General features: G+C 38.8%; 1 protein-coding gene and 1 long non-coding RNA gene across 4 annotated transcripts in view; one reads left to right on the top strand and one right to left on the bottom strand.

The window, feature by feature from the left end:
* Positions 1–151: 151 nt before the first annotated feature.
* LOC121849191 lies at positions 152–2,761 on the top strand. The gene is made up of 3 exons (XR_006085140.1): positions 152–257; positions 599–642; positions 2,051–2,761. It is a non-coding gene; the product is annotated as an uncharacterized LOC121849191 (long non-coding RNA).
* Positions 2,762–5,275: 2,514 nt separating this feature from the next.
* The window catches only part of fgd6 (FYVE, RhoGEF and PH domain containing 6), a 32,496-nt gene continuing 27,034 nt past the window's right edge, over positions 5,276–10,737 (bottom strand). For all 3 annotated transcript variants that reach the window (XM_007909074.2, XM_007909075.2, XM_007909076.2), the window contains 7 exons: positions 10,382–10,484; positions 9,721–9,867; positions 9,046–9,148; positions 8,638–8,765; positions 7,805–7,933; positions 6,434–6,585; positions 5,276–5,837 (listed from right to left, as the gene is read on the bottom strand). In XM_007909074.2, the coding sequence (XP_007907265.2) occupies positions 5,801–5,837; positions 6,434–6,585; positions 7,805–7,933; positions 8,638–8,765; positions 9,046–9,148; positions 9,721–9,867; positions 10,382–10,484 (799 nt within the window). In that variant the 3' untranslated portion in view covers positions 5,276–5,800. The remainder of the gene's footprint in view (positions 5,838–6,433; positions 6,586–7,804; positions 7,934–8,637; positions 8,766–9,045; positions 9,149–9,720; positions 9,868–10,381; positions 10,485–10,737) is intronic.

Below are 10,737 nucleotides of genomic sequence, written 5' to 3'. Positions count from 1 at the left end.
GCGCAGCCCGGTCGGGCGCACCGCGCACGCGCGCCGCTCGGCGGAGTGCGTCACCCCTTAAAGGGACAGGACCAGAGCCACGCAGACCACGACGACAACAACAACAACTTGCGCTTATGCAGCTGGCGGTGGGGGCTGGGGGTGTGGGGTGTGGGGGGGAGCGTCCCGGAGCGCTCAGAATCGAAGGAAAAATACTGCAGAGGATGCTGGAAATCCGGAATGAAAACCGTAGTGGCCGGGGATCGCGCGCGCAGCAGGTCAGGCAGCATCTATGGAGAGAGGAAGGTGGTTATCGCGAGTGCTCCGCCAGGACTCAGTACACCCCGCGCGGTTTGACCCGGCGCCTGATCACGTCTTCGCGACGCCTCCCAACGCTTCACAGGATACACACTGTAAAGTGTAGTGACTGTGACTCCTGCGGGGCGCGGCGCGGCAGCCGATCGCGCCCGGCGACGGCCCCACAAACAGCCGTGGGTTGAAGTGACCGAATTATTACTATTAATTGGTAGTGACGACTCGGGGGGGCAAACCCTTCGCTGTCCACAGCGCAATGTGTTACTGTGTCCGTCACGTTTCCTTTTCGTCCCTTCATACTCAGTCTGAACATTGATGACGGAGCCTCAGTGACGGCAGCGGAGGGAGGTACGTGGAGAGAGCAAGTAAAGGGAATTCCACACTATGTAACCCTGTCCCAAAGAGAACCCTTCCAAAAACTCCCCAACCTTTTAAAATTGATCTTTTAATGGTTCGTTTGATCGACATTCCCAAATGTTTCTTTTCAGTGCTCAACATTATATCTGTCGAGCAACGTTAAACCCACTGGAGAGATGGTTCTATACCCTTAATTTGTACACCCTCGTTCCCCCACTCGCAGATGGCCTCTGAGAACAATTCTCACCAATGTGTGCGAGAGCCTATTTCTTGCCAATTGAAAATTAACAGAGCCCTCGAATGAGATACAGTTAAGAAAACTCAACGGTATTTTTATTATGGTTCGTTCAGAATCCCAAACTCTTCGGAAATAGTTCTCAAGTGATTTCGACAAATAACAATAAATTACACAACCCTGAATTACACAAATAACTAATCAACTTTAACAAATACTAACTAGCAGGCTATTAAATATGAGGTGACTGAACCCAACTCTTGACTCTAAGGTGTAGGATAGATGTTCTTCGGTCCGTACACCAGTCTGATCTTGTCCATTCCAGTTTCCCAAACAATATGGATTCCTCAGGACTGATCTTTGTAAATCAGAGATTCAGAGTACCATGGTGCCATGGAGTAAGATGGTGATGCAATGACAAGTAATTTTATTCGGCCTTTTGTAAGCTATAAATATTCAGACTTGATGGCACAGGAAAACATCCCAACCAACTCTAAATATATCAAAGATGCATCCAAAGGGCCACTCAGACTGGCCAATGCTTCTGGTGAATACATAAGCCCTACAGAACACATTCTAAAGGACCGGGTGACCGTAACACTATACTAGTTATTTGTGAATGCAAGGTGTAATGCAACCATATGTTCTTCAGAGCCCGATGTGAGGACAGTTTTATTCCTACCCACTTACTCTTGAATGGGATTTGTGCTATCGCACAATGCTAAATGCAACAACAACAACAGGATTCCATTTATAGAGCGCCTTTCACGTCGGGAGGACGTCCCAATGCAGTATACTGAGCAAAGTGCAAAGCATCTGGCAAGTCAACAACAACAAATTACATTTTATGGCGCCTTTCACATCAGGAGGTAACCTAACTGGCAAATCTGTGAGGTGATCTTATACGGTTTATTGTCCCCACAGATGTCAGATTCGTGTATAAATTCCAACATCTGTTTAAACAGCTATCTCCGAATTCTCTTTTTTCCGTCATTTAATTTGTTGTTAAGTGTGGCAACACTTGTATTTAAAGCTCAGATTTGTTTTCCCATTTGTTCAGAAAGCTACACCCAAACTTTTACATTCAAACAGTTAAACTCCCTCAAAACCCACTTTCACTTGTATCAGTTCCACACCTATTCATAGCAGTTTTGCTTATTGCAGCATGAAAAAGGCACACAAATGAACCGGGAGGGGAGGGGTAAGTACTGAACAAGTCTATACTGTACAGAAACAGAACATTATGTTCGTTCATAGCTGTTGATAAACCTGCAGTAACATAATGACCGAATCTCCTCTCTCCCTCAGTGACCTAATGAACTGCAGGTACAATTGCGATAAACTGCTGGAGGATTCTGTAATTCAGGTGTTAAATTATATTTTTGATGTTTATATTTTTGAGACATAATCAATCTCATAAGACATGATGGGAGCCGGTTGTGACTAACTTCGCAGGAGATCCTTTCTCAAGGATGAGAAAGAAGACTATTTATAAACAACAAACTGTTCTCATTCCTTATCAGTCATTTTCTCATGGAACAATAGTCTGCAGTTAGTTTAATATGGGAGAGCTGTGTTGCATTTTTTTTTCAAAAAGGAATCATCGCAAAAGACAATAGGTGAAAGGTCACCTAATCAACTGTATACACAGAGATTGATTCAAAAAGAGAATCAGAAGAATTGGGAAGAAGAAATAAAGAACTTGGGAGTCGCGAACCATATTCCAGCTTCTACAGAAGGACGATCAAGATTACGATATAAACAAGCCAACGTCAAATCACTGGACACCTTTGGGTGATCGAACCGGGAACCGTACAACAATACTTGGATACCTTTTGATGGACATTAAAAAAGGACACATTAAAAGACATTAAATTAGACGTTGCTCCTTAATCTCTTCCGCAGCATTTGATCAACTTAAATCGTTGTGAACTGTATGTGGATACGTAAGCAATTACTGTGATGTATTCTTTAAATTACTTATAACCATTATTAATTTGAATTAATAAACCTCGGATTAATTTTGCATTTGTGTCAGTCCTTACTTCGCTGCAGGGTCACAAATTAACCCTTACACTGTGCAGTTTAAAGAGAATATTGACCATTTATTTGTGTGTTGAATCCAGGATTGGTTTCTGTGGTGAGGTGTTGTCTCAACAACAAAGTGGAAAAGAAATCTTGGTTCTGCGGTGATATCAGTGGCAAGCTATATGGTTTAGCTGGTTAGACTCCAGCAGTTAGCAATCTGGGCTCCCCCAGCTCTTGCCAACCTGCACCTAATACTTTCCAGAATTAGGTAAGCAGAATGTGTCCCTACAGGGAAATCTCAGTAACAAATGGCCTTTAAGGTAAACTTATCTTTCAAAGTAATTTTAATCTGTACAATTAAGTGATATACAAACAGTGTATGTAAAAATGTACAAAGTGTTTCTGCTTATGCTTGGGCAACATGTAAATGCTTTCTTTCACCACTCATTTTATTATAAAATACTGTTTTGTGTAGTGCAATCCTCAATAACACAAACATCATTACATGAAAAACAATCTCCCAAACAGTGATAATATGCACTGCATATTGATAACAAGAGAACTGGGCAGTACTTTGTCATTTGGTAGCCATACATTGGGTCAGGGTGGTTTGGGTTTCTCTAAATTATTATTTTAATAAGTTATATTTAAATCTTGCATCAACATTTTTGAAAGGCTTTAAGCAATCTTTTAAAATAAACCGTTTTACAGATACAGTAATTTGTCATTGGGGATTTCCATGATTTACAGTACTCCCAATGAGAACTGATGCATGCAAGGATTTCCTGAGATAGAAAAATCATATTGAATAGGAGTCACTTCTTAAGAACTAAACTGGAGACGTGGTAAGGGAGTTGAGGAATACGTTAAGTCCTAGTTAGACAGTAAGATGCAAAAAAAAAAAAAAAAAAATTCAAAAGTTAATAATTTGCTGTTTCTCAGTATCTTTCTCTGCCCTTTCCCCCTGTACCTTTTTTTCCTATGTGTCAGGTAATAGGGGAAAAAGCTACCAGGGAGGAGGAGAGTGAAGTTCGTGAGAAACAGCAACTTATTCAATATCAATATATAATCTCAAAGGGATTCCCGAATGAAAGCAAAATAAAATAAATATCCAGATCTTATTTTCTTAGCTTTGCCTGTGCATTTATACCAGGAAAAAGTGAATAATTGACCAGAAAGCCTGTTAAGATTGTGGGAGTACACCGTATGGAACAGTATTCTTAAATACAGCCATTCTGCAATTGAGGCATGAATACAAAAATAAGATCATCAATTGGTAAATGTCAATGGCTTCAAATAACAATTGCATAGGAATAGGAATTTGTAGAAGTGAGGTGAATGAAGACAGAATTCAGATGATCAGTGTGCCAGTGGAAAATACTGGAACATCCCATTCACTTTACATGGGATTTGTCGAGTGGTATTTGCTGATACAGTGGCCCTTATTTCAAGTGCTCCCATAAACCAAGTTCTTTTTGAATTCTTCTATTGCCATGTTTTTGACACTTATTAGTGAGGATCTACTGTTGAGAAACTGAACTTTTCTTCATTTTATTAACATAAGCCAAATTGTTAAGATATCACAGATCGGATAGACCAGACGCAGCATACTTTCTCCCAACACTTCCATATAAAATATAGAGCACCAGTGCTGAGCTCTAGAGAAGAGTTGTATTTTACATTAAGTTGGACTTTAAATTATATTGATGTTTGTTGTGGCTTCAGAAGGAACCAGTTGCTCACTAAAATACAATTAATAAATACATATCTCATGTACAAATCATCACTGAATTATTTTACAAAAGCCAAATATTAAATACAGGAACAGTAAATTAAGTTAGAGTATTGGATGTTGAAAGTGGATTCACTCTCAGGAGGTCTGTTGCAAGAGCAGTGTTTTCTGGAATGACTTAAAGCGTAAATTCTATTAAGTCAGCAAAAATTATCAAAACCAACTGGTATTGCACATCAATACCAGTGAAATCAGTTTGCTGGTTGAGAAAGCCGCAATTATTTGATTCTATGAATATTAACTCAAACAAGATACATAGTCAATTCATTTTACAGTATATTCTGTGAAGCACTTTGAGACATCTCAAATATGTGATAAGATTTTCACCATACTGGTCCTAGAAGGCTTAAACATCACAAAATTCCAATCATTCACAAGAAAAAAAAACATGCACAAATCCTAATATTTAGAAATCATTGAAGAATGGGAAAACAGATATTACTTAACTTGCACCACAAAACCTTTTGTCAAACCTCCTAATATAATAGATATTGCTGGACAAGTAGCAGGAAAGCTTGCCAGGCAGCGATATCAATGGCAAGCTATGGAGTTTTTGCTGGTTACCCCAACACATACGCTGGGCTCCCTAAGCCTTGGCTCTTGCCAACAAAGAAAACTAAGCTTAGTTTCTAGTTGTCTACAATGACCTTGAAAAAATTATGTCAATCAGTTCTAGTTTTGGAGACATTTTTTAAATGAGAAAATTAAAGGGACTGTCCAACATTTCCAACTAATATTTTATATGAGATTTTTGGAAGTTACGTTTTTAATATATTTATATTATACAAAATATATAGCAAAGTACAAAACCTGAGAAAATATGAAGAGTGTTTTGGGGTTAATACAGAATCGATCCAGTTCATTCTGCACTCCGAGATGAATCTTCAGTAATAGCAGATTAAGGTGCTAATGGCTACACGTACGAGTTTTCTTTCAGAGATCAACATGCATGTAGAAGTGAAACAGTTGTCCAGTTGCATTGCAGCAAATCACTACATTGTTTTCACAACAAAGCTGTTTGGATGTTGTTTCTTGAACTCTTTCCCTTTAAACTTGTATTGCTTTTCAAAAAAAGTGCGTCCATTTTTGGAGTGCTATAACACAGTTGCTTCTTGAAAAACTTCTATCCACCTGTTGAGATACGAGAACATTTACAATATTACATTATTGTAACTCACGCTACACAGATCATACATATATACATCTGCATTAGTGTTTAACGTATACTGCATAAAATGTACAAAAAAACACACAAAATCAGGAGGCATTTTTTTCACCCAAAGGGTAGTAAAAATCTGGAACTCTCTCCCCCAAAAGGCTTTGGATGCTGGAGCCATTCACAAAACTGAGGTGGACAGATGTTTGTTAGTATCAAGGGAAATGGGAAAAGGGAGGATAATTGGAGTTGAGGTACAGATCAGCCATGATCTAATAGAATGGCGGAACAGACCTGAATGGCCTCCTCTGGTTTCTATGTTTCTAAAACACACTGTTTACTTAAAATGTTTGACAATTGGAGCATAACAAATCTAACTAACATGCTAAATGTGCATGAATGCGATTCCAATGATTAAACATTGTCTGTGATATAATGCTACCATAATGTCTATATATATTTACTGGACCGTTGCAATAAATTATATAAACAGATCTCACTCTGTTTGCATACAAAAGAGGAAGCAAGTTTGCAGATTGTGCTGAGCTTTGGAATAAATGATTTTACCCACCTCTGGGCAGTATGTTGATCATCAACTTTAAATACATAGAACAGTGTTCTTTTGTGGAGCAATTGAAAAATCACTTTAGATTCTGTAGGATCTTCATGAACTCCAGAAACCGTGAATCCCAGCAATGGTTGACTCTCCAAAGCAGCCACATCCTATTCAAATAAACGAGCATTAGAGATAGATAAAGCTTTGTCCAATTCCCATAAAGAATCCACATTATTAGGATGATTCTTATTAGAAGTAAATATCGATATGTACATTTCCATATCGACCTGTCCGCTCCCTTCACTCAGTGGGCTCCAGCCTGCTCTACATCACCCGCCTGGCCCACTTCACCATCAGCAGTCGGGTCTTCAGCCTCTCCGTCCCCACCCTTTGGAACTATCCCACATTCCCTTTGTCTCATCACCTCCCTTGCCTCCATCAAGATACGTCTCAAGACCCTCCTCTTCGACCGTCCCTTTGGTCACCCTCCCAGCCCTTCACCCCTCTTGATCCCAACCTCCAGCTCGGGTTCAAATCCCTGACTGTCCAGCACCTTGAGATGCCTGGCACATGAGGTGAGTGGGCCAGCTGTATGAATGCACAATGAACAGTGTCCACAATTTGTTGGTGTTGAATGCTTTATATACAAGATTCTGCAACCATATAAACACTTACAATACAATTCTGCTCATTCATAATAATAGCTAGTCATTAAGTACGCTCTTTACACTTACAATACAATTCTGCTCATTCATAATAATAGCTAGTCATTAAGTACGCTCTTTACACTAGAACACATTGCAAATGGAGAACATTAAAAAGTGAATGATATTGTGTAACCTAACAGAGTAGAGAAAACCATAATCAAAAGATAAAAATCTTTGTTTGTGCAGGATTAAGTTCTCAGTCTCTACTGAATCTAGCTTGGTAGCCAAGTGATTACAACATTGTGTTCCTCACCAGATGGTGGACATGGATGCCAGCTTTGCCTTCCACTGGTGGTGAGTTTCCACTACAATATTTATGAGGTAATTATACTGAGTACTGTGCAACTATATTGCTTCAGGAGGAATAAGCTGCCCATTTTGCACCATAAGAATGTAATTTATTGCACCTGATTTGGTCACTTAATCAATCCACAATTGGCTGCTGTGTTTCGCCCATGAAATACAGTCAATCCACTTTACCATATATTCTGTGAAGCGCTTTGAGACCTCTCAACAATGTGACAAGGCGCTATATCAAATGCAAGGATTATTATTATTTCTATTCACTTGCAAGTGGGTTTTCTGTTTTCTAATGAGATTCCAAGTTTTAGTCACAACATCCTGTTGACATGATCATGAACATAAATGGATTTACTCATTAACCATATCTAATACTTACCTCACTGGCAGCATAAGTATACAGGACCTTATTCTGAATCACAAACCAAAAGCGTTTCCATGGCTTTTTACTGCCCTTTGACCTATATAGATATCCACTCATAGATGAGGCTCCAGTGTTAGCAGACACCTAAAATTTTTAAAAAAAGCAATTTGAGACGTCTCAACGATGTGATAAGCCGCTATATCAAATGAAAGATTATTATAATAAAACTGGCATCTACTTTAAAATAGTAACATTATGAATGTGTTCAATCAAAAACGTGGTGGGTTCCCATCCAACCCCAAGTGATAGTTTTAAGTGAGCGAGAGAGCCACATGGTCCTGTCTAATTCAGTTGAAGCTGTGCCACCCTCTGGCATTGTTTGAAAATATACATGTTGTGTTGTAAAGCAAACACAATTGGCTTCTGAATGATTCTGGTTTTACTCAAACACAAGTGTGTGTAACAAAAGCGTGCCTGACACAATTTTTTTTTATATAAGTGCATGACATCATCTTTTTAAGAGTTGTTATGGTCTGGAATGCACTGCCTGAAAGGGTAGTCGATGCAGATTTGATAGTAGCTTTCGAAAGGGGATTGGATAGGTACTTGAAAAGGGAAAATGGTCAGGGTTGTGGGGCAAGAGTGGAGGAGTGAGACTAGTTGGTAACTCTTTCAAAGGGCTGGCGGCACAAGCACGATGGGCCGAATGGCCTCCTTCTGTGCTGTAGGATTCTATTAGCGCGTGAGGTAAATACTTTATATAGAGTTATATATATATAAATAGTTTATATATACTCCAACCAGGTGAAAATCTTTTAACAATAGTTTGAGTTACTGGATCAACTTACTTCTTTCAATGCTGCTGGAATTTTCTTGTGCTTTCGCCCTGAGGAATGCTGAATGCTATGTAGAACTGAGGTGAGAGCACTTGAAGATTTTTGAGGAGTAGACAGCATCTTCACATCAGACTGGGTTTCTAATATCGTTTTTTTTCAAATAAAGAAACAGAGCAAAACTTTTGCAATATCTCAATGTGAATTCCCACAATTCAAATGATAAACAAGGAAGTTATGGGTAAGGAGAGAAATCTAACACTACAATTTAAATTGAAAAATAAAGCAAAGTTTGAAATGATTTGCAAAATTCTATTACAAACAGAGCTGAGTGGGGAAATCGACAAGATTTCAATATCTACAAAATATTTATTATGCTCCTGTTTTGCCAAAATGTTTGCAGTGAAAAGCTATAAACCTTACCTCTCTTTTGCAGCTCTGTGAAGCAGTAATCACAAACTCTAGCAGGTCTATTTTTAAGGTAGTCCAAACTGAATTTGTTCGATGAACAGGCTTGACAGACAATCTAAATATAAAGAGAATACAGGCAAAGCTAAAAAATCATCAATTATAATAATTTGGTCGCTCAAACTATGACTGTTTGTGGGACACTGCTGTGTGCAATTGGCCACCATGTTTTGCACACAAAATATACAGTCGATTCACTTGACAATATATTCTGTGAAGCACTTTGAGACGTCTCAATGACATGATAAGGCGTTGTATGAAATGCAAGGATTATCATCATCATCATTTCAATTGAACTAGCACTAAACTAAATTACAAAATCACCGTTTGGGTTTCTAATATTTTTTTTCAAAAAAAGAAACAGAGCAAAACTTTTGCAATATCTCAATGTGAATTATAATGTTCGTCACCACACCAAACAATTCAAATGATAAACAAGGAAGTTAAGAGTTAGGAGAGAAATCTAACCAAAAAACAAAGTAAAATAACTACAGAAATCCTATAATACAGGTATCCCAAGCCCTGACTTGTCTAAGTTTTAGCTCACTCATTAAGATCTGGTTTGGCAGGACTACCTCAAAAGATCGTCAAATTCAGGGGTAAAAAAATTAAATTAATTGCTATACCAACCTTTCCACATGCTCTACAGTGATGCCTCCTCCAGGTAAGTGTGAAGTCACAGGTACAGATCATACACATGGTGGCACGGGGGTCAGGGATCCAGATCGGAGCTTTCGTACCTAGTGGAGAATCCAATTCGGTCTTATCTGCTTCTTCCTAAAAAAAAAGCTTATGATCCAGAAGCTACAAAACATCAAAGCATTATCAAAGCATTATGAGCCATAATTTTATAGAATGGTGGAATAGGCTCAAGGGACTGAATACCCTACTCCTGTTTCTAAGTTTCTATTATTTTCCTCACAAACAACTCTTCACCTCACTCAGATTACCTACATTAGCAGCACAGTCAGAGAAAAACCTCATGAAGGCCTGCAGTTTAAAACTCTCGATAGCTTCCCTAAAGCTTTAGGCATCCCTTCCATGTGATGTTACATAAGAACATAGGAACTGCTAGATGAAAGACCAAGGTGTATCCAGTTCACCTTCCACCATCCTGGCAGTCACTTGTCATGTTGTGTATCAAACTATATACCGTATCCCAAGCTAATAAGCTTTCCCGCTAGTACCACTCTACCCATCAGTAATCAATAAGATAACATTTTTGGAAATGTAACAATTATGTGTCAAAGCATTCAATTTCACACGAGAGGTTTCCGTAAATAAGCCATACCTCATCCAGACTTTTGCTACCACTGAATGTGATCCGCTTTTTGGTGTAGTCCTCAATGGCCTTAGAAATGGCTTCCAACCATTCATCTCTTTCTGTTGCTGAACTACAAGCAAAACAGCTGATATTAGCAAATAATTACTACAGACAGGGTGGGAGACAATTACATTGAATAAGACCGACAAACAAAAAGGAAAAATGGGACTATAGAAACACACCTGAACCCTATACAACTGTAAATTTGAGTCCAAATGAAATCCTCTCCCATTCCAACTGCATTAATCAATACATTTTATTAACTACCAAACAGTCTGTCAGGGAAGTGATTTGAACGAGAGTATCCTTCTACTGCTAGCTGC

Source organism: Callorhinchus milii, unplaced genomic scaffold (assembly GCF_018977255.1).
Source record: "Callorhinchus milii isolate IMCB2004 unplaced genomic scaffold, IMCB_Cmil_1.0 Scaffold5, whole genome shotgun sequence".
NCBI classification, from domain to species: domain Eukaryota; kingdom Metazoa; phylum Chordata; class Chondrichthyes; order Chimaeriformes; family Callorhinchidae; genus Callorhinchus; species Callorhinchus milii.
This window is presented reverse-complemented; position numbering and strand designations above follow the sequence as displayed.